Source organism: Rhipicephalus sanguineus, chromosome 9, assembly GCF_013339695.2.
Source record: "Rhipicephalus sanguineus isolate Rsan-2018 chromosome 9, BIME_Rsan_1.4, whole genome shotgun sequence".
Taxonomy (NCBI): Eukaryota; Metazoa; Arthropoda; class Arachnida; order Ixodida; family Ixodidae; genus Rhipicephalus; species Rhipicephalus sanguineus.
Window position 1 is genome coordinate 10,235,158 of NC_051184.2, and position 23,728 is coordinate 10,258,885.

Consider the following 23,728-nt stretch of genomic DNA (forward strand, 5'->3'; position numbering starts at 1 on the left):
TGGAACGCTTCTCCAATCCCATTCTCCGGTGGCGCGTTCCTCGAATTTCAGTGTTACAACTTTTGCGTGGAATTCACCGAAGGCGTGACTTTAAATTTCTCACACCGCAGCGGAGAAATCGTAGATTGGTTTGTTCAGTGTACTTACACTCCGCCCCCATCAGAATGTGGCTGAACATTTGGCAATCCAGCCTGCGATCCTGTGTTCAGCAGCAAGATAGATTGCCTGCATGCATAAGCGGGAATGACACAAATATTAATATTTAATTAAAAGAACCATGTATGAGTGCACCTATAACGAAGCATTATAATTTATTAGATCTATGATAAGAAACACCAATAATTAAGGGGAGAGGTTGACATCCGCTTCGAACGAGACCCCCCAACCCCTCCCCCTACGGGCCGCACGTCTTTATATAGTAGCCCTAAAATTTTTATCATAATAAAAGCAGGTTTCTGTATTGTGTAACTCACTCCCATGAGCAGTTTGTCCGGCTTCTCTCTCTCCCCCTCGGATAAATTGAAATTAGAAAAGTACCCCTCTATGGGGACTTGCAAGTAACAGCATAGTTTTCGAAATTGTTTAAGGGAGGCACTGTGTGTGTGTGTGTGTGTGTGTATATATATATATATATATATATATATATATATATCAGCCACAAATTTCATCAGTCGTATCCATTACAATACATACAGCCTCTTACAATCATGACATAAAACAGCAGTTAGCCAATTAATCACGGCTTAACTTGAGATGATGAATCAACGTAGAATTATAGAATAACTGTATTGATATGTTCAATTTTCCTGTCAATACCTATTAGTTGGTATCATGAAGACTTGCATACTCCAGTTACGAACATTACAACTGTGTGAGGCAATCTAATTTTTTATGCTAAATCAATATGATGTTGTATGGTGTACAAATATAAGCGAAAGTAAATAATAATTTTTCACTTGTCTAACAGAATTTACTGTGAAAAAATGGGCATAAAATTAAAATTCCCCAACAAAATGTGAAGTAAAGGGTAATACTCACAACAAACGATGATTATGTAAATTACAGGCTGAATTCCATGTTGGTCGTAAAGCGATATAAAGTGCAGTGATGATTAGCCTGCATACTAATTATTGAGCGAGGAACACAAAATAAATTAGTTTTGTTGTAATCCAGCTTCGCGTATTTACGCACGGTTCATTCCAGCGATATAAAATATGTTTTGCTGCCTGGGGATGGGGAGTTGCGTTTCTGTCTTACCGTAATTGACGCCTCCGTACAGCTAGTTCAGTACTGAAAGACTGCGGATGGCCCGTAGTAGCAACCTTTTACAGCATAGCTGTTATGGTCGAGGTTTGCCGTGTGTCGTAGAGAGAAAATTATCATCATCATGAACCGGCAGATGCTCTCTTCGTCCTCTTCTTCATCGCCTTCCTCTTCTGCTTCGCTCCCAGTACACGTGCGGCGATTTGTCCGGTGTGGTATTCAATAACTCTGATGGGAGAGAGAACGAATACAGAAAGAAATAGAGAGAAATTTAAATAGAAAGAAAGATAGAGAAAGATAATTTCTTGGCGAAAAAACATTCTTGGCGAGGCAGGACTCGAACGCGTGTCCCCGTCCCCGCGATCCGAAGGCGCGCTATAGCAGAGCATAGCATAGCCTTGTATAGCTATACAAGGCTATGCTATACTATACTAGTATAGTGTAGCATAGCCTTGTATAGTATAGTATAGTATAGTATAGTATAGCATAGTATAGGTCTCAGTACGTACTCTTCAAGTCTTCTCATTCCTCCACTTGTACTGTAACGTCTGGCGTCCCACAAGGTTCAATATTAGGCCCACTCCTATTTCTGATTTTCATTAACGATCTGCCAAGTAATATTCCTGTCAAAATCCGCATGTATGCTGATGACTGCGTTTTGTATCATACGATTAAAACTGCTCATGATCAGATCATCCTTAACGATTCATTTGCATCATTTCAATCATGGTGTGACACTTGGCAAATGCAAATCAACTTTCGAAAAACAGTATCCATGTCATTTACCAAGCGTTCTTCCCCCCCTCCATTTACCTATTCCTTTAATGGTTGCCCTCTCGGAAATGTTTCGCAATACAAATATCTAGGTCTCCTTTTCACTCAGGATTTATCTTGGTCTCATCACATCGAACTCATGTGCAACCGTGCGCTTAGAAAGTTAGGCTACCTGCAACGCACATTACGTTCAGCACCTCTCAGCATAAGACTTCTCACTTATAAAACACTGGTTCGTCCGATATTGGAATATGGCTCTGTTGTGTGGAACCCACACAAGATGTCGGATATCAACAAAATAGAATCTGTTCAGAAGAAAGCAGTACGCTTCATTTATCGTCGCTTTGACAGGTATTTTTCACCTAGTTCCCATCTTCCTATCTTACAGCTTACCAGTCTCTCTTCCCGTCGTCACGTTGAATGTTTGAAGTTTCTTTATACCTTAATTAATTCTCCACGGTTCCCCCTACTCAGCAAATACATCGCACCTGCTAGACCAACAACCACCCGAAATTACCATGAGTTGAACATGACTACTTTTATCCATCGTACGGTGGCTTTTAAATATAGTTTTTTTGTTCATTCTATTGAATTGTGGAATGCGTTGCCCGGTTACGTTCGATCTTTATCACTCGATGACTTCTTATTGTATATTACTAACCATTGATGTTCAGCTCACTTGTTATGCTCTGCTATGTATATATGTATGTATTATGCTCTTCTATGTATGTATGCATTTGCCCACTCCTGCGATAGCCCTGCGGGGCTGCAGTATGTTGAAATAAATAAATAAATAAATAATAGTATAACAAGCGAGTGGGAAAGGGAAGTGAGGGTGAGGAGAAGGAAAAGGAGAGTGGAGAACGAGTACACAGAGAGAGGGAAAGAGAAAGAAGAAATATATATGAAGATAGAAACAAAAAGAAAGGGAAGAAACAGTGAAAAAGATGGAAGGCGAGAGAACGACTACAGAGAGAGACATAAAAAGAAAGAGAAAAAGAGAGAAAGAAAGGGAAGACAGAAAAAAATAGAAACAGGGAGAAACAAACAGACATAGGGAGAAAGACAGAAAGACACATACTCGAATAAAGATAAAAAAAAAGAGAGAGCAAGCACAGCCATGTATAATATAGTATAAGGGACGGGAAAGAGACAGGTGAGAGGTAAAACATAGTCAAGCCAGGACAGCTAGGTGCCCACCAGCTCTGCTGCGAGCCTGTCACCCTACTGGCCAGTTACTATGCCAGTTACCATGCTACTAGCCAGTTTGTGACCCTGCCTTACGAGACTTAGTGCAAGCTGTGTTAATTTTTTCGTGCACTTTTTGAAAACTTATATTGATCAGCTTGATATATATCTGACCTTGAATTATTGCCCTTATAGCGGAAAACATATATATGCACATGCACAGTGGTACGCGTCACAAATACTTGTCGAAAAGTGTTATACTGATTCATACTGATTCATTACAGCCGTCTTTAATCATATCATTTATTCAAGTTGTACAAACAAGAACTAGTTTCACGGGGCGTAGATTTGTAATTAACAATAGTCGAACAAGAGAGATATCTCACGTGCAGGAAGCAACGTTTCGACAAGGGGGATAACGTTGGTTCCAAGCCGCGGCGTCCCGTGTTCGATCACTGTTCACATGTAGTTGATCGCATCCTTTAAATGGTGATTCACTGATTCAATACAACAATTGAATTAATTAATGCAGCAAGATACTGAGCGAGCGTTGAAAGTGTACGGCAAAATGGCGGAATACAATACTTGAATTATCACTGTGTACAAACACAGAAATAATTCGAGTTTGTAACGAGGTTGGGCGTCTTGTCATCTAGTAACTCTTTCAAGGCACTGCTCATTATAACATAAGAATAGTCTGTTGGGCGGGTTGGTAAATTATGATGAAAGGAAGGAGCGCGAGATTAACGTGTGTCCTGTGACCTTCTCCGTCTCGTCTCGCTTTAAATATAGCGCTCATGCATTGATGAAATCTTCAAAGGTTACCTAATTCACTGAAACTTACCAAAGCTGAATAATAGTGTGTCTTTCGTAGAAAAGATTGAATGCCTTTCAACGAGACAAAACTTGGAAGAGTGTTTCTACCGTTCATTCACTGTACGCGCCAGATCGTAGCACATCTAAAACCGTACAACCGTTACGCTGACGCAAAATCATGCGGGGCAACATTTGTGGGCTATACGATATTCAGGGACAGGCTGTTCACTATGACTGAAATTCGCAGGCAAAGAGATAACGCCGCTCCGTTTACGTAACATGGCGGTCGTGACGTTTTTCAGCGATCACCCTACGCTCCCTACGCAAAAGCATAGCCTCTGAGATTAATAATTGTTGTGAAAAAAAAAAAAAGTTGCTGTTTTGCAACCTTAAAAACCACCTATTCAATAGATTGTGCGAAGCTAGAGAACATAAATCATTTTGGAAAAATAACAACGGCAATCGCAAGGTGGACGTGGCGTGCGTCTGGCTTCACTGCTCGCAGTAACAAAAAGCGTAGCCTTTGAGATTGGTAATTGCTTTAAAGTACTCAAAAAAACTGTCGCTGGGATGCAATTTTGGATATATTTCTAACAAATTCAAGCAATTTCACCAAAATACAAATTTTTTCACTTACTTTACAAATAAAAAGCTTCAATTTACGAGTGGTAAAGTGCGGCGTTGCGGCTTGTGTTCTTCCATGTTTCTCCTGCAACTATGGAAAGGCGCACTGACATGGGCATCACGTCTTTCTCAAGATGGCGGACTTCAGAGGTGTGCAAGTATTTTCATATCCACGTGCGGGCGTTAAAGTAACCGAAGACAATGTGTACTGGAAGCGGCTTTCGTTGCCGGTGACCATCAAGGACATAGGAGCCATCAACAACGTCGACATTTCTCTCCAAGAGCCGCACGCCTTCGCAATCACATGTTCGTCCAGGGTGCGCGTGTTCAACCCCGTCAGCCGCGAGATCACATGTCAGTTCTCGAAGTTCTCCAAGGCGGCTTGCGGCGGCATATTTCGCGCCGACGGCAACCTGATCGCCGCCGGAGGAGAAGATGGTGCCGTCAAGCTCTTCGACGTCAAGACGAGGTCCCTATTGCGGCAGTTCACGGGACACAAGAACCCCACGCAGCGGGTCGCCTTCACTCGTGACGGCACGCAGCTGCTCAGTTTCTCGGACGACTCCACGGTCGCCCTGTGGGACATTCCGGGCCAGACCAGGCTGCTCTCCCTTAACGCACACGACGACTACGTGCGCTGCGGTTCCGTCTGCAAAGCCAACCAGGACATAGTGCTTTCCGGCTCGTACGACCACACCGCCAAGGTATTCGACTTGAGGACTGCCGACCCCGTGGTCACCGTAAACCACGGCTCTCCCGTCGAGTCGGTGCTCATGTTTCCCACGGGAGGCATCTTCCTCACGGCGGGAGGACCGCACATCAGGGTGTGGGACGTAGTGGCCGGTCGTATACTCGCCCAGATGACCCAGCACCACAAAACTGTCACGTGCCTGAAGCTTGCCAGTAATGGGCAGCGCCTGCTTTCCGGCTCGCTCGATCGACACGTCAAGGTGTTCGACGTCGCCACGTACCAGGTGGTCCACACGCTTGACTATCCGTCCCCGATCCTCTCCCTGGACATATCGCCGCAGGACAAGGTCCTCGTTGTCGGCATGACGTCGGGCCTCATATCCGTACAGAGGAGGAAGAGCGAAGTCGCCAAAGAAGTCGCGCCCGCGAAGCGCAGGCGGGCGTCCTCTTACTTCCAGGAGGCGCACACCGAGCCCGGCTTCGTTCCCCGCGTAGGTGACGTCGTGATTCCCGAGCGAACTTTGCAGAAAATGGCCAAGTACAACACGTACCTGAGGAAGTTCGAAGTCTCCAAGGCGCTCACCCAAGCCATGCGGGACGCCAAGTTCACGAGGGAGCCCCAGATTGCCGTCGCCGTCATGCAGGAGCTCATTCGGAGGCGAGCCTTGAAGTCTGCACTCGCCGGCAGGTCGGGGAAAGACCTGGACGAACTGATGCTTTTCGTGACGAAGAACGTCACCGACCCTCGCTTCTCTAGAATCATGTTGGACGTTGCCACGCTGATGGTTGAAGTGTATTACCCAGAGGTCACGACGTGTAAAGCAACATGTCGTAGGCTCAAGATTCTGCAGAAGGTGATGCACCAAGAGGCAAAGCACATGCAGGAAATGATGGAACTGAAGGGCACTATTGAAATTCTCCTGTCAAATTCCAGCAGCAGAGTGCAGAAGGAGACTGCTTCTAATCTAAACGAGCTATAGATAACAAACTAAATTACATAATTGTCCATGTGATCATCATCATGTACATAAATTGTTACGTCGTCATATTTAAAGTTTGTGTGTTTAATCGGGTGCTTGCAGGGCACATTTTGCTTGATAAAGTGCCATGTAATAAAAATATGCGACATGTTTTTATATTTTAATGATGCGTCTACCTATATGAAGCCTAAGGATAACCTGTCCTTTCCTTTTCCTAGAGTCTGGTACAGCTTCAGAAAAAAAGTGGCATTTCCACCTCAAAGGACGACGCAACAAGTCTGCACCAATAATGAGTGCACGTTCTAGACTGACATCATAAACCAGACAGTCGGTGACCCTGCCGTGGAAGAACATCGCCGAGTACATAAGCGGGACTAGTTCTTTAGTCACGGAGGCATTCGGCAGCCGTAATGTGGTCATGTGGTTGGGGCCTTTTCTGCCTTCTTAAGTTGTCCCCAACTATAGGTCTATCTAGTTCAGTACCTCTGAGCAGTCCACAGCTACTGGTGACACCCATGAATACAGTACAAATGCCATTCAGATCTGTATTTAACACAGCTTCCTTAAGGTCGCTTAGACGTTTCCCTGTGGCCTCAAGAATACCATCTAATGCGTGGGTGGGCTCATTTTCTCTTACCTATCACTTTGCTTAGCTTTAATTCTCACTAAATTGACCTGGTTGCTCACATGACACTGTGAAAATAATGTCTCGGTTTCTGTGCATCTCTGCTACATATACACAAATACAAAAGAAAATGAATGAGAGAAGGACTTCCACACAAGCTAAATTGCGTTGCGTGTGTGACGCAAGTTCTCCTTTGACTCATTTTTCTGCAGCTGAAAAGCACAGTTAACTTTCTCATGCTTTTCATGACTCATGTTGTAACGAACAAGAGATGGAGGACCTCAGACTCTCAGTCCTCGTGTGTAAACCCACACCGCATCGCTACGTGAGCTGTAGCTAATATACTGCATACATGAAGGCTCCTGACAGGAACATGGATTTGGTGAAGCTTACCAAACTCCAAGCAAAATACTTGTTGCATTAGTAAGTACTTCCATCCCTGTCCAATTCCCTGAGAAGTGACATTGCCCATGGCACAGCGGTGCCTTCAAGCTCTTCCTCTGCTTTTGTGACAGTTGTTTTAAGACTTGTAATGTTCACATTGAGGCATATTCACAGTGTTACTCAATTCTCGATCAAACGGATGTACATCATATTTTTTCCGCTGAATTTTAAGAAGTTTGCCAGAAAGACTGAACTTCTAATAACTACCGCACATTTATCGTGTGTGAATGAATCAAGCTTGGTGAGTATGGAGGTTTTTGTTTAATAAGATATTTCAACGTGATACTAGATTGGACATAAGAATTGGCTTGTTGGTGGTGATACATGGTGAAACTTGTGATGCATAAAAAAAGACACAGACAAAGAAAGTGATGACAGGACGAAGCGCATCGTCCTGTCGTCACTTTCTTTGTCCGTGTCTTTTTGGTGCGCCACAAGTTTCACCATGATAATAGAGCCTGGTCTCGCAACCTTCGACTTGACGGCCTTTATATTATTGTGACATCATGACAAAACGTAAAATACGCTGTTATTATGTGGAAATAAGGTGAGGTATGGTGACATCGGTCGGGCAAAAACAAACAAGTGCTAAATGTAGTTTTTTTCCTGGCTTTTCTCCCGATAGCAAATGCAAGAATCGAAGAAGCCAATGTATCAAGCCAACACAACATGTTCAACTTCTGTGTTCTGAAACGGGTTAATAAGAGGCAATCATTATAGCAAATTATTTAAGGCACTCTGATGCATGACGTCATATTTTCCGGGGTTTGGCGGTTTGGAACTTTCAGTAAAGTTCTCATAGGACATCCCTAAGGAGCAAACTATCTTATCCTTCTTATGCTCCTGGGCTGTTAGCAGCTTCTCATTGTCTGTTTCCGATTAGGTTATTTACTGTTAGCATTGAGAAGCATAAAAACTGCTAAACATTGATATCCTGCTTGTCAATTGAAAGAAGTAAACAACTCTTGCCAAATGAACCCTGACTGAAACATGACGTACACACACACTAGAAATTAAAAAAAAAAAGACTGCTGTCAGCAAGAAAAAAAGAAACTTGCCTTCGATTAGCAGCAATTAGTGAATTAGTTACATTAAAGGTGCCTTCATGTGTACTTGTGTATGCGTGGATATTGCTGTAACTTTGGATTTTTTTTCGTATACCTTTATTTTCGTGCTGGGTTTACTCTCGAGCATTGTGCAGTCATAATGTGGCATGCCGTTTTTATTTTTAAAGTATACTTTGTCCCATACCATGCACGTGAGTGTGGGTGTCTCAAAGCTTCTGAACACACCTTCACTGCCTCTCTGCCCGTATAACTCTTCCTTTTTTAACTCTTCGCTAACTGTGAAAGCAAAAGGAGAAAAGACAAGAGTGTCTGCTTACAATCGAGAAAACACGGCATGTGCCGAATAACTTTCATTGTTCGAGTCGGCATTGCATTTTTTTTTCAGAACAAAGAAAAAAATACTCACAAATAACATGACTGTTTTCACTACAAACAGCGCCTTTTTATTAATGACATTAACATTATTGTCAAAGTTTGTAGTTTCTTACTGATTTCCAAGATCAGCGTAGTTCAGTTGCGGCTAACAGAAATATCAGGGGGCGCTGCGGTCGGGTCACCATTTCTGCACGAAGGTTATTGGAGTAAGCGAGCTACATTAAACTGCCAAAATGTCCCTCTTTCGAGCTTCCGTAGGAGCTTGCCGTTATGTTTTGCCCAGAGCTAGGTTACTGGCATCGCAGTCTGTTCAGTCCAGAACATACGCCGACGGTCAGATGCCGCTCACATTCGCATCGCCGGCAGAGGTGAGACCAGCCACATTGCTACGCCGATGTTCAGAGTTGCTGAAATTATTGCTAATAACTGCCACCATGGTTTAATCTCAGACTCGCAGCGTGTGTAACTTTTCCCGTAGAAGCTTACAAGTGAAGCATTTCGTAATTTTCTTGCCTCTGCATCGACGAGCAAGCGGCACGCGGCCGGCGGCACTGCAAAATGTAGACTCCTTTCTGCTCCTTTCCAGACTTTCTACGACAAAGTTGACGTGAAACAAGTGGACGTGCCATCGTACAGCGGAAACTTCGGTATTCTACCGAACCACGTACCCGCCTTGGCCGTGATCAAGCCGGGAGTTGTCACAGTGTTTCCCAAGGACGGCGAGGCCAAGAAATATTTTGGCAAGTATCCTGCATTTTCTTTTTTTTCCTCGCTCACAGCCAACTCTGCGACCCATTGCTTGCCTCTGGTAGGTTTGTAACTTCACAGATACTACTAGAAGACTGTTTTTTTCTTTAACTTGTGGGCCGCACACTTAGTGACGACCTACGTGCGTTTCCTACCATCAATGCATCACCATTTACTCAGTATGTTGCCCAAATGTAAATGAAATTGCGAATACAAATGACAGGAATTGTTGCACGAACATACGTAACGAGAACAGCGTAATCATGCAAGTGATTGCATTGACAAAGCTCTGCAAGCAAAAGATGTTCTTCACATGGTGTGCCAGAATCCAGAATGACGTAGAATTTTTTTCCTCTCAGTGAGCAGCGGAACCATCTCCATCAATGAGGATTCCTCTGTGCAAGTACTGGCTGAAGCAGCAGTTCCGGTTGACCGCCTAGACCCCCAGGTAAGCCTCTGCAAGTTTGAAAGTACAGTAGAATCTCCAAATAAGGCAGCCGTTCAGGAGAAGAGACAAAAATTCCTTGAAGACATGGTGTCGCTAGAGCCAACGTTTCGACAAGCAGTCTTGTCATCTTCGAGGCAGCTGCCTTGAAGTCAAGACTAGACCGCTTGTTGAAATTTTGACAACAGCAACACCTCATGCTCAAGGATTTTTCATCTCAGTTGAATCTCCATAAACAGAAATTGCTTTAACGGATGTAATTTCTCCTTAAATGGAAGAACTGCATCAAATTTGGATGATACAGTATTAGTGTGCTGCGTGCGTATGCATCTTTCCGGTTCGACGAAACTCCTGTTAAATAAAATATATTTTCCCGAATTCCTTCAGGTTCCCTTTAAAGATATTTTACTGTAGTGTATCAGCGTTCACTCAAATTCATGAGCATCTTTTCTTGCAGCTTCGTGCACTCGTTCAAACTTGTGCAAGCATGGAGCAAGCCAAAGCGCATTTGCACAATGAAGCTCGCATCACGCTCACCCAAATTAAGGCATAAGCAGCCATTTCATTCATGGGTGTCTGCTAAGGGTGCAGCAGTTGCACTTATTAACAGTTCAGTGTTGGTTGTCAGGGTGAAAACCGGCCAGGACATTTTGGCCTGTGTAACTTTTGACAAGTTGGGAACAGAATCTGGGGTTGATCTTCCGACTCCTTCAGTTAAAGGGACACTGAAGAGAAAAACGATTTTTCTCATATTAGTAAATTACACTTTCACAATGCCATAACAACCACTTTTACCGCGAGAAGACGCTCAGTAAGCGAGAAAACACACAAAAAGAAAGTACAAGCGGCGCTGCCGGCTTGAATTTTTTGCACCAGCTCATTGTGATGTCATAACTTCGGCAGCAAGAAGTCAACACCTATGTCTTGACTCCTCTCTTGTGTCCGTGCATGCACGCCCAGGCTTTTGGCATGAATACTTACCAACTAGCTCAGCTTTCTCTTATTCTAAGTGACGTTAGAGGCCTGAAAGAATAAATTATCTGTCTAAACTGACCTGATGCTTCACTTTAGTGTCCCTTTAAATGCGCTCCCACACTTATGCAGCTCCCACAAGAACACTTTCAAATGCGATTTAGCCTTTAAATTCTAGGCTGCGATTAGCTCCTTTCTACACCTAATGGCGTAATTATTGCACCCTCTCTCTTAAGAAATTTTGAACACATTTTCTCGAGTGTACTACTGTGCATATTATTCCCTGTACTTTAGGCAGTTGCACTGAGCCACCTTCTGGTTTCCTTTCTTGCAGCTGTGCAGAGACGGCCTTACCAAGGCGCAGCAAGCTCTCCAATCTGCATCCAGCGACACTGCAAGAGCTGAGGCACAAATCGAAGTAGAAGTTCATGAAGCGTTGATCAAGGCGCTGGAGTAGATCACTGCTGCACCTTAATTACAGTAGCACCTACACCGACAACTTTGCGAGTTAACAATAAACTGAAGCTGTTCTGTAATGATCATACCACTTTATTCTTTTGTGGGGCTGCATTGTGAGTAATGTTGTTGGTGGGAATGCGTTTATAATTACAGCAAACTTGGAGGAGTTGGTGCAGTTAAAGAACTTCAGGGGTGACAAACGTGCCATCAACATTTTTGTCACATCTATTAACTTATCCTACAGGCTATGAGGCATATTACACAAGATGCTCCTGCACTCTAAGAAAAAAGTGAGTATTTGGGGAGTATTTCTGCTACATAACAATAAGTCATCTGGCTTGCTCGCGTTTCCTTTCTTGAAAACCCGGCTCTCACCACTTTCCTATCAAGAATGCTATGTCACACTGACAACGCACGCGCCGTTCGTGACCAGCAAGTGCCGGGACTGCGGTGACAACGCGAGGTGGATGATTATTGTTGTATAGCAGAAATACTCCCCAAATACTCTATTTTTTTCTTAGAGTGTGTTGAATGATGAGACTTAGTTTTTCAAGTTCAGTGTCAGAGGTCAACTATGGCAACTTCATGGGGGTGCATTCCAAACCCTGGCTACCTAAAGTGATATTGTGAAAGACGGTATATAGACTAGTGCAGCAATATCAACAGAAGGCAGGGATGCTCGCATGAAATTTATGTTGTGCACTATTTTCACAGCACAAATAAAGGTGCAAATGCTCTTACATTTATTTGACGTTTACACTCGACACTGGACATTATAAACGGTGGCAATTTGTATTTATAATTTAGCATGAAGAGCAATACATTAGATATCAGATGAACAGTTGCTACAAGAAATTTGAAGCCAGATTTGCTTAAAATAACAATAACAAAGGGATGCTCATATCTTATAAATTCTGCGTTTTCATGCAAAGTGATGCATACGAGGAATGTGACCCACTTGAGCAAACTGTTGCCTTTAGCTCCACCCTCCTCCCAGACTACTGAATGTGTATGCACTGAACACTTCAAATAAAATTTCTAGGAAAGGGTGAAAATTTAGGCTAATCCATTCACCACTGATTGTTCCTATGCTGAATTAAGTGCTGTACTAGAAGCCTGCACAACCACCAGTACTCAATATCATAAATGTAACAACAATAATTTGACAAGGTGAATATGCAAGCTTATGACCAAAAACTTGTTCTGAATATATGCCTGCAATGGATCCTAGATGAGAGAAAGGTATCGCAATGTCAGATGCAACTTGTTAAGAGGTTTGGCTGTGGTACACTTACCGTTAACCTTTGTTCCAAGCCATTGGTGAAAACCACAACATATTGGTTTCTGCGAAAACTACATTTACGTTACTTCGATTTAAGGTTGTGCCTTTGCCACAATATTTTGGCAATGTGGTGCCGAGACCAAAGTTGTCAACTCGTTTTCTGGCCATGACAACTGCACCTTTACTGCCGGTTGTCACGAATTTGCGACATACCGAAAGACGCCGACCAAGTAACACAAGAAACGCGTTGCTGTCTTCAACGGTGGCTGTCACGTATTTGTGGTGAACGTAGCTTTCAGCACGAGACATCGAGCATCATCGCATGTAAGGTATTGCAAGCTGGAACCTAGTGTTGTGTATCAGTTGCCGGAGAGCACGAAGCACGTGCGACAGCTCTCACTTCTTTGTTGTTTCAATCAATCTCCTATAAAATTTTTTCGGTGTGCACGCATACAAGAGGTTGCACACGACATGTCACGTTGTTTTGAAGTATGTTATTTCCTGCGCGATCCTCGCTTCTGTGGTATGTCACAAATTCGTGATATCCGGCATTTGAGTCAGTCAGTGATGATTGCCGGTATGACAAGTTCATGATGGACTTCCGCTCATTTTTGGGAAAAAAAGTTTTCACACGCGCTTGAAACCTGAAGATAAAAGTGACGACAGCTGTCTCAGTGGCAGCGAAGACGACGATGTCAATCCTGATCCTCATGCACAAGCAGTGTCTTCATTGAGCAGTGAGGATGAAGACGAAGATCTGGTAGACCAACCTAGCTAGTGCCTCTCTAAAACATGCGGTGCGGTGGAAAAAAAGACTGTCAAGAACAGCGGAAAATGCCACACTGGAAAACCGCTCTTCCTCAATGTGACACTGTCCGAGTTCCTGTTGAATATTTCAAGGAATTTTGATGACACCTTCATGGATCACATTGTTCAGCAGAGCAATCTGAACAAAGGACTGGCTCTGTCTCGTGGCGAGCTAGATCTATTTCTCAGTGCCGTCACCTTCATATCATTCTGTCGACTCCCAAGAAGTCGGCTATAATGGCCGGCGGAGTCCAGAGTCCACACGGTGGCCGACACGATGTCACGTGATTGGCAGGAGGCAATAAAGTCAAACTTGCATTTAACAACAATGACGACGCCAAGATACGTCGCCTTGAACAGATCCGCTTCATTGATGCGGGGATGCCATACTTACGTTGCATTGAACATATCCCTGTATTGAGCTACTATTGCCTCAAGTGCCGGTTGTCGCGAATTCGCGACATACCTAAAAGTATGCATTAAAGTTGCATTTTGGATAATATAACTTGATTTAAGTTAAGGTTGCTATTTAAAGCTAAAAAATGAAAAACAATTTTTTTTTCTTCGGTGCTTTCATAATTCAGGCATTAAAGGGTTAATATATTCGCAAAAACTATTCAAGCTGAAACTGTGGTTCAACAAGTAATCAAGCCTTGTGCCTGCAGTGTCTCGCAGGCCAGGCATGCTTCTAGTACTTATAGTGTACAAAGTATTTCAGCAAACTTGTGTCAAGATTTAAAGTATCCACAGCAAACAATAAAACCAACATAGTATTGTTCATCGTCCTCTTGAGCAGCTCAGGATATTTTTTACGCTTTTAACTTTTAAGGTAACTGCTTTTCACACAATACCTTCAATGAGGAAGTTGCAAAGTCAACTACCAAATATCAATATAATAGTTTATTTCAGTGAGGAAAATTACTGCTGTTTTGATTTCTTCAGGCTAAAAAGTGCAGTGGATTTGAAAATCATAGTACCACATGACGAGGCACCAGTGCACAGCAAAGTTAGCGTCTTCGAACATACTGCCAATGAATTATCGATGCTACATGCAGACCAAAGGCTTGACGGAGTGAAATACAGGCATGCCTCTTGCAGCCAACACAGCTCTTTCAGAAATGCTGCACTACATGCCACAGTATGCAAGCACATCTCAATGACCAATTCATTTACCAGTTAACACTGGCTTTCCTGCATAATCTGCAGTATTAAGATTATTTTCTCTTCTTTGCAATTCTTTCAAGTTCCTTCAGCATGAGCATTCAGTACACATTAGAAGTTTCCAGGGAAACACTTTCTTCTTTTGTCCATGTTTCTGCACTCAAAAGTAGCAGAGAACTTGGCATGTTCGACCATGCAAGAAGACAATAGAGCCAGTCAAGTTGTATTTTTTTTTTCTTTTTCTAAAATGGAAGTTTCAATATTTACATGAGTGTTTCAAACAAGACTATCATCTGATATGTTCAGTAGGTGAGACAGTACACCAGTGCCTTTCCATAAAGGCAAAAAAAAAAGAATGACTATATCCAGCCCCTTTACACACATAGCAAAATACTAGTACAAATATATTTACAGCTCTCGTCCTGGAAGTAGCTGTCACACTTGGCAGGGAAGGCACGTGAAACAAAACCCCAAACGCAGATTACGTCTCTATTTTTTTCCTTGGTAAACTAGGTTTCACTAAAATGTACATTGTCCCGGTATAGCACTACGCATCACATTGAATAAATACAGAAAATGATTAGGCTGTACCTAAACAAACCCTGCATACAAGCTGAACAACAGACAAACACACATTTGTACAATGAATCAATCGCAATTTTCATTTACAGCCTTTCCCGCATCTTTGGTCGCAGATATAAAGCCTGCTGCAGTTATGTTTTCTACAAATATGTGCACCCCACCAAAGTTTGCACAAATAACAATGCACTAATCTTTACACGAAAACAGTGCTGCACATTCACTCGTACATATCAAAGCTTTAGAAACAAATTCACGAGCATGGGTTCAGTCATCACTGCTTTGAGTGTAGCTATGTTGTTACAACCATTGCAGGGCTTCGTCACAATGCAGAACACTGTCTCATTGTCACCGCCACAAAGCAATATTTGATATTAACACTGACTTGTACCTGTGAACTTAAATTTCCAGTGTGTATAATGCACGCGAAACTACAGTACCTGTCCTCCTTGGCCATGTAAGAGGTTAAACAAGGGATAGCCAAAGCTGGAAATAACATTGAAAACAGCATGCTAGTCTTTGTCAAAGAAAGCCCGTTCTCACTGATACAATAGCTCAGCCAGACACATTTATAGCTCGTCTACTGTTGATGTCTTCACTGCAGAGTGGTTCTTATGAACCTGTTTTGTTTGGATTCTTGTTGCAAATAATCATGTCCAGAACGCTTAAAGGGACCCTGCAACACTTTTCTGAGCTATAATGGAATAGACTCACTATAAGCGCATGACGCTTCGCGAATCACAGGCCGCAAAAATTTTTAGAATCCGTCAAGTACGAGCGGAGTTACAGGTATTTGTCGCATGCTTCAAACGCTTTCTCTCTTCTCTCGAACCAGCGAGCACACTGAAAGTTACGCAGGGATGGGGACGACAAAAACGCAAGAAGATGCGGCCCTTCGTCAGCGTGTATCATTACCTTGAGCACTTTCTTTTCTTTTTTTTCTTCGAAGACACAACTGACTTTCAGTGTGATCATGCGTGCGCGGGCATGTGGCGGCATCCAGCAGCGACCATGGCAACTAATCCACTCAAAATGCTCAAATCAGCCAATGGCAGTGACTTTGGTTATATGGCGCAGTAATTTGGGTATATGACATCATTTGTAGAGAGAAGAGGGAGTGATTTCTAGCTGACTGAGAATTAATTGTAAATTCCAGGCCGTGTGCTGCGCTATAATGTTTGGCTCGTGTGTTGTCGGAAGCCTTGACTAGCGATCGGCAGCGTTTTCTAACCATTCTCAAAAAGTGTGGCAGGGCCCCTTTAAACAAGTGTGACAACCATATTGAATTTCACTAATCCATTACAGCCAAGCAAAAAGATAGACACTAAATCAGTTTTGCCATCAGTGAGCAACAAGTTAAAGAGATAATGAACAAAACTTTTGCTGCCATGATTTTCAGCTACATTGGAAGATTTGGTGCTGAAAACGATAGACACAACCTTCATTTCAGGCAGAAACTAGAGGAAAATAATTAATTTTTCACAAACTGTTGCACCTAGTGGCCACGCCGTGAACTAGAGGAGGTGACACTTGGTGGCATTTAGTGCACCGGAAACGGGTATGCCAACAATGCGAGCAGTCGTCCGTGCCTCTCAACCCACTCATCTCCCATTGTGATTCCTAGAACCAGTACGATTTGCACCGGCAGCAAACAATACTCCCAGGTGGGTTAAAACCCCAAAAGGGTGGGGCATGCCTCAGCGCCTTTGAGGAAGGGGGAGAGTGGGACATAAAGGAGAGGTGGAAAAAAGGAAGTAGCAGGACAGGAAAACTGGCACCCTTCATCTGCCGCGGTGACGTCACGGTTTGCGCTGGCGTGCAGCCAACGTGCACTGACAATCCTCCAAAAACACAGCCAACTGTTCAAAAATATGTGAAATAAACTCTGTTTATCGGTACAGCCGTGTCTTCCAAGTAGAATTTCGATGTTTTCATCAGTTTTTTCAATTTTAGTTCAGTATCCTTTTAAGGCAGTACAGAAAGATTCAGACGTCTGAGTTGAATGAATTATAAGACATCTTGCACACACTGTGAGGGGACCTTTAGGGGCTCGATGGCACACCAGTTGGTGCTTGATGGCACACCAGTTGGTTTGACAATTATAAAGTGCATGGCATTGAACATACACTCCGTATAACTTGCATAATAAGAAAGTCCTTCACTTCAGTCCTGTGAAAAGAATAATTTTTAGAGAGGTTCTGCTGCACACAATACCCAAACAGCCTCTGAGGTGACCAAGGGTGCTATGTTAAACACTGCGAACTTTTTTGAAATACTGAAAAGCTTTGTAATCAAGGAGGGCACTGCAGCCCTGTGAGCTGATTGGAACGACAGGGTTGCAAATTTGTTAATATGGTAAAATTTGACTGTCCATAATATGAAGACTGCAGGCTGACCCAGGAAATATTCCTGTGGTGATGACAAAAAGGCTGCAAGGTCAGAGTTTACATGAAGTGCTTACGAAATAAAGCTTGACAATTTAGGGCTAAGTAATGCACATACTTTCGTACTCACTGCCTTCAGTTTCTGTCACATCGACATAATATTGACTCATACACTTACACCAGAGCCAAAATCACCCTTAATGGCCCGATCTGCAGTAACATAATGTGGTTGTCCCGAGAAACTGTGCTTACAGTCAAACCTGATTATATCGAACTCAACTTTATATCAAACTATATTCCAACATCACGATGCTCTAACCTTTTCAGACACCACCTATGAAGAACCATCTGTAAATGTGTCAAATCGATACAATGTTATTTTCAAGGCACTCTATATGAAATCGCAACAAAAATAATTTCGTAATACGTTAATTTATGTGTGCTATAGTAATCATTCCTAATTAATTTGAAATTAGATATCTATTTATTTTGAAGCCGTTCATGCTCTGTTTTTGCATAAATAGAATGAAATCTCAGGCTAGAAATATAGTGCAAATTCGGTTTCGATTATGTCCATGTTGAACAAAGAAAGATTACACTTTTGACGCGGGTCGCGGGAAGCGGCATGTCGAGTGACTCGTCAAATATGGTAGGGCCTTCAGCAAAGTGATCATATGCAACAGTACACTGCAAAATGAAGACAAATTTATTGTGAAGGAGGTTCAATTCATCCAAAGCTCAATGTACCTAGCTCTTTCCTAGCCCCTAGTCGATACAAATAGCAAGAACAAGTGGCGTACACAGTTCTGTACATAGCATCTCAAAGGGGTTAACGTCAATGCATAGGAAAATTTATGGCTACGTAAAACAAAAATAACTAGAACTCTTCATATATCGAGCATCGGGCTGTGCCAAACACCCCAAAAAGTTGGCTTTTCACCACAAGAGGGAGTTGGCGTGCATGCATTTGGGAGAGCGATCAGTGTGATTAGGAAGGCACCGCGTGGAGCCAGTAGAAGCCAGTAGAAGCCACCGCTTGCGATTACGTGCTCTCTCCCACAATTCCTCATCCTGGTGCCTGTCTGCCCTCAGTGCGCCGTCACCGTTCGCTTCACGAAAAAGCAAACGATGATCGGAGACTATTTCCTGCACTGCTTTTTGCCAGCGGTGCATGTATTTAGAAGGTAAAGAACAGTTTTTTATGAGATGTCCTGTTTACATCGATACCGTATTTCGTCGCATATAACACGCCCCTGGCATGTAACCCGCACCCCCAGCTACAAACTGTGGAAAGGTAAGAACTAGGGGGAAGGGGGGGAGGGAAGATCTCTACATACTTGCGTGAAACCACCTTCCTTGAATTACGTAAATTAGTGCTCTCAAGCCAACTTCCGCCCCAGAAAATACGGTAAATGCTTTGAAAGCTTTTTATCAAATTATGCAGTATATCCAACTAATTCCCGTTTTTTTGCGAGTTCGATATATACAGGTTTGACTGTACCAGTTGTTACATTTGAAGTTTTAAAGTTGCATTTCATTCCATGAGCACTGTACACACTTAGCTGTGCCAAGCAATCCAGCGTTATTAGGTAACGCTTTCTATATTTGTTTTTGAAAGCTGACACTGAATGAGCATGGCATGCTACTTGCACTGGTTTTAAATTTGGCGAAATGCAAGAGAGCAAAGTGGAAAGATTAAACTTTAATTCAGCAGCAAGTGATGTGTATTATGAGCTACTTTAATGAGAGTGCCGTACAATGACAATAGGAATATGCCAACATCCTGAAATTTTGAATGTGAATTGGTTTTGATGTTTGTTTCGTATATCATTTTTAATAAGCGACTCTGCTACAGAAGGGCTGCCATTGTTGGTTTGAGGCACTAGACCCTGAAGAAATGCAGAGGCAGACAGCAACTGTTAAATTGCTCACGTTAAATAAGACAGCCAATTTCAGGCAGCATTAAGAATTTCTCATCTCAGTTTAGACAATTCAGTTAGATGTATCAGGCAGTCTTGCCCCACACATTAAAACAGTGTGTGATGCTGCGATAAGATACTTATCTTTCTCAACAAGCAGATGCTCAAATGACACGTTGCCATTGCCACAGTGCACAACAGATAACATACAAAAGATGTTTATCATTTACAAGCTACTCAGTTGATTGTACATCCAATTATAAATGGCACTACATGCATGTGGCAAATACTATTGTGAATAAGCCTTATTCTTTTGTCAAATCGATTCCACACAAAGATATGCATCTCGATTTGCTTAGAAATGAAGAAGAAATTTGGATTCAATATTTGGAGGATACTGACTAATGTTTTTACTCTATTTAGATTTTTCGTTGTCTGAACACCCCTAATGACATTTTCTTTGGTTCCACAGATTGAATAAACGCAAATAAGAATGAGCCCATATTGAAAAGTGCTGTGTGTTTAACCACTGCAGCTTTTTCTTCAATGCCACAGGGTGTAGCATGAGTACATTGGCACTCCAGAATTGTGGACATCTGTACACATAGTGTCTCGAATAGAAAAAGTGGGCAAAGCTTTGACCGGCAAATTATTCTTCCAAAGTGCTGGCAAAGAAATATAGCTAGCTGGTGGGGTGAAATGAAGGCAACAGCTTACCACCAACCCCTTGCTCCTCTTTTCTTTACAATTCACACCCAAACCAAACCTGGCACCAGTGACACCAATGCGATGTCGCAAATATTACCATGATTCATAAAAGTCACCAGGGTGATTCTGTACTCGCTTCACAATGCAATGTAATGCTTGACTGATAGACAACTGACTAGTGCCAACCAGATACTGCCAATATGTTCAACATTGCTAATGTAGGAACTTCAAGGTGGCTTCACTGTCATATTTCTAAGCCGTCCCCTCTATGAGGCCTGAACTCTGAGTAAGACTTGATTGTTTGCGATTCCATATGTGTAATTTACTATTAATGTAGCTTAAGTATGGCAAATCAGGTCTGCAGAAGCTCACCAGGTGAAGTAAGGGTTATGGAAGGAAAAATGGTCAACCACCTGCTTGCAGCATGAAGTTGCGAAGGAAGTCTATATGTCTTTCTCAGATGGAAAGCTTCAGGGTTGATGAAAAATTCTTCATGGTGTGTGTTCTGAGCCAGAGACAGACTCTGAGCTAACCGGGAGGCCAACCGGCCGAGCGAAAGTGCGAACAATCACTACCATCCTTGTTTTGTGCTACTAATGGGTGGATAGCAACATTCACTTTCATAACTTAGGTTAATCACTGTGTTTAGTATGTCTTTATTGCCTCATGACTGTTCTTGAAGTAGCCATTGCTGGCTCTATCGCCTGCCATAGGAAAGCGAAGAACTTTCGCTACACGAAATTCTTGTTTCAATTAGGGAGTTTCAAAAGCACTGATGACACAGCGGGCCTGCCAGAATTTAGGGAGTTGCAAAGATACCCCATCTTAGAGTCTGAATAATTCTGGGTCTGCTGCGTGCCCCCACCTTGACCAGAAGCATTTTTATAAGTATTTGCACACAACTTCAAACAACTTTTTTGCTCCTGCACAAGTAACAATTATCCCTCACACAGAACAACCTTACAGCTTCTTCAGCAATAAACCTTTTTCCTTATATAACATACCGCTTTTCCATCTTGTTGCTACATATAAACAGGTAAATAACCGTCACAAAGCAACAATGACAAGTTTCACTATATTCATCAAATGTAAGTAGAAATAAGCTACAAGGATGTAACACACATACTATACACACACACACACACAAATAAACTTCTTGTAACCCAAATCTAACACACCAGCTAACACTAAGTTAAAACAGCCCCACAAGCAAAAAAGAATAACAGATTATTTTTTTTTTCATAAATACGAAAAACTCGAGCATGCTTGCCATAGTATACCAGCAAAAGGCACGCCTGGGTCTATGTACACTTGCTGGAAACCCTTTACATATTTACAGGCGTCACATGCTGGTAACTATAAAAGCACCACACCGGGATAAGAGCAAACGCGAACCTCAGAACAATTTACAAAGCATCTTGGCACATTCTTAATTCTTGATTATGCAGTGACAAAAAAAAATGTGTCACAGATGTAATTTTCTGTACATCCCCACTCACTCTCTTCTTTCAGTGTGAAAATGCACACAGTTAAGTTACGCAATAACAAGAAAGAGATACTGTATTTGCATAAATGTAATGCGGATGCAGATATAAGTGGTTCGTCACTTTTGAAAGAAAGGAAAAATGTGAAAACATTACAATCACACATCAGCTCACGTATTTAAAACAACTTTAAAAGGACATTTCCCACATAGTATCAAGATATTGCTTTTTAAGTCCCACAAGATTGCATATCTTTAAGCTGTGTTATCCTAAAATGATTGGCATTTTTGCCCAGAAAAAGTTTTAAATGATAGACTAGGCAAACAATAAATTCCAAGTGTTTCACTGAGTGGTGCCAACCAAAAAATGCAATCGTGGTTCAAGCAGATACACTAGCTTGGATGACCATCAATCTTCCTTACAAGTTGGGACTTCAGAACTTGCTGATCTGTACGTTCCTACATTAGTACAGCTCCCCTGTGAAGCTTTTTCGCACCATGGCCAAGGTGAGTGTATTTCGTATTGCAAAAGCAAGATTTAATGAAAAAAAGTAGTAGTCGGAGCATGTTTTTGAATTTACAACTAAGTGCTTTCCCAGTCAGTGATAATTTTGGCAATAAAGAAAGCATTACATTTAGGCAGATACAGTAGGTTGCTTGTTTACCAACGCACAACACACAAGTGCTACTCCACCTTGATAGTATCACGCTCGGAAGTGCCGAATTCGGCCACTTCACGTGGTACCAGAACTTGACACTTGACACACAGTCGTATTTAAAGATCCCCACCCCGCAATGTCCTAGATAAACATTTGAACAGTCTGCCACAGCAACTTGCATAACTCTATGTCTATGGAGTAAACGACCAAGAGGCGGCTGCGCCTCTCATCAACAAAGCAATGTGCACCTCAGCACTGTCAAGCCAAGACCAAAGACCGCAATCACTGAGAAAAGATTACGACAATGCTTTGGCTTCTTTCGGCAATGCTGAGCCCATCACAGTTTGATCCAACATTTCTATAGCTAGGTAGCCAGGCTAAACTTGCTAAGCTCGTCGCAGCTGTCTAGCATTAGATCACAAGCCTTGAGACTATGTACTTGATTTGGAGCCGTTTTGCATCTCACACCGGCAGATCTGTTGCCCTAATGCGCTCGAGCGAGGCTTGACCACGATGTCAGAGACAACAGCAGTTTGCAGATTCCAAGGTTTACGTCTTGCAATTTCAGGCCTCCGATTCCTCCTTAGGTGGCATTACCACAACGTGTGGTATCCTTAGGATACATTCTGCTTCCTCGAAAAATTGCTGAAAAAGAGCGTCAAAGCGAACACCGATTTAAAATATATGAAAATTAGGGGTGTGCGAATATTCGAAATTTCGAATATTTTTCGAATAGTGTTTGCTATTCGATTCGATTCGCACTGAAATTTTACTATTCGAACTATTCGAACTTCCAAAAACCAAATACAGTCCACATCCGATTGAAAGTGACCCCTTCAAATTTTCAATATGCTTCACCTCATTACACTCTCGTATTGCGGCAAAGCTGCCTTTCAAGCTCCGTTACGGTCGAACTTAGCCAAGAGACAAAGTCCGGTTGGAAGTGGTCCCTAGATTTTCAATATGCTTCACCTCATCACACCCCCGCATTGCGGCAAAGCTGCCTTTTAAGCTCCGCTACGGTCGCAGATGTATTAACTCAAGAAAACGCTGGTTCCAATATGGAGATGAAAGATGTGGCAGAGTTGGGGGCTCAATTAATGCTGTTTTGGACCTGAAATTTGGGCAAGAAGTCTGAAAAATCGGACGCCGAAGCTTTTTAGCATCCAAAATTTCAGATGTTCTTATATATCGACGTCTACGAGGCAGATTTGGAACTCCGGACTTGAAGGGAGCACACCCTTGTCTGCCACATCAGTTGGACTTCCACAGAAGTT

The 23,728-nt window shown here is 42.5% G+C and overlaps 3 protein-coding genes across 3 annotated transcripts in view; 2 read left to right on the forward strand and 1 right to left on the reverse strand.

Moving 5' to 3' along the window:
* The first annotated feature begins 4,771 nt into the window (after positions 1–4,771).
* On the forward strand, positions 4,772–6,388 carry LOC119404580 (U3 small nucleolar RNA-associated protein 15 homolog). Its single transcript, XM_037671125.2, has one exon. The coding sequence runs from the start codon at positions 4,800–4,802 to the stop codon at positions 6,333–6,335; it is 1,536 nt and encodes a 511-aa protein (XP_037527053.1). The 5' UTR covers positions 4,772–4,799; the 3' UTR covers positions 6,336–6,388.
* Positions 6,389–8,975: 2,587 nt separating this feature from the next.
* On the forward strand, positions 8,976–11,533 carry LOC119404581 (ATP synthase subunit delta, mitochondrial). The gene is made up of 4 exons (XM_049418933.1): positions 8,976–9,214; positions 9,433–9,590; positions 9,957–10,041; positions 11,345–11,533. The coding sequence occupies exons 1-4, from the start codon at positions 9,080–9,082 to the stop codon at positions 11,465–11,467; spliced, it is 501 nt and encodes a 166-aa protein (XP_049274890.1). The 5' UTR covers positions 8,976–9,079; the 3' UTR covers positions 11,468–11,533.
* A 3,402-nt stretch (positions 11,534–14,935) lies between these two features.
* Positions 14,936–23,728, reverse strand: part of LOC119404582 (rapamycin-insensitive companion of mTOR) — a 51,035-nt gene continuing 42,242 nt past the window's right edge. Inside the window, exon 27 of the mRNA XM_037671127.2 lies at positions 14,936–23,096. Coding sequence (XP_037527055.1) covers positions 23,016–23,096 — 81 coding nt within the window. The 3' untranslated portion in view covers positions 14,936–23,015. The remainder of the gene's footprint in view (positions 23,097–23,728) is intronic.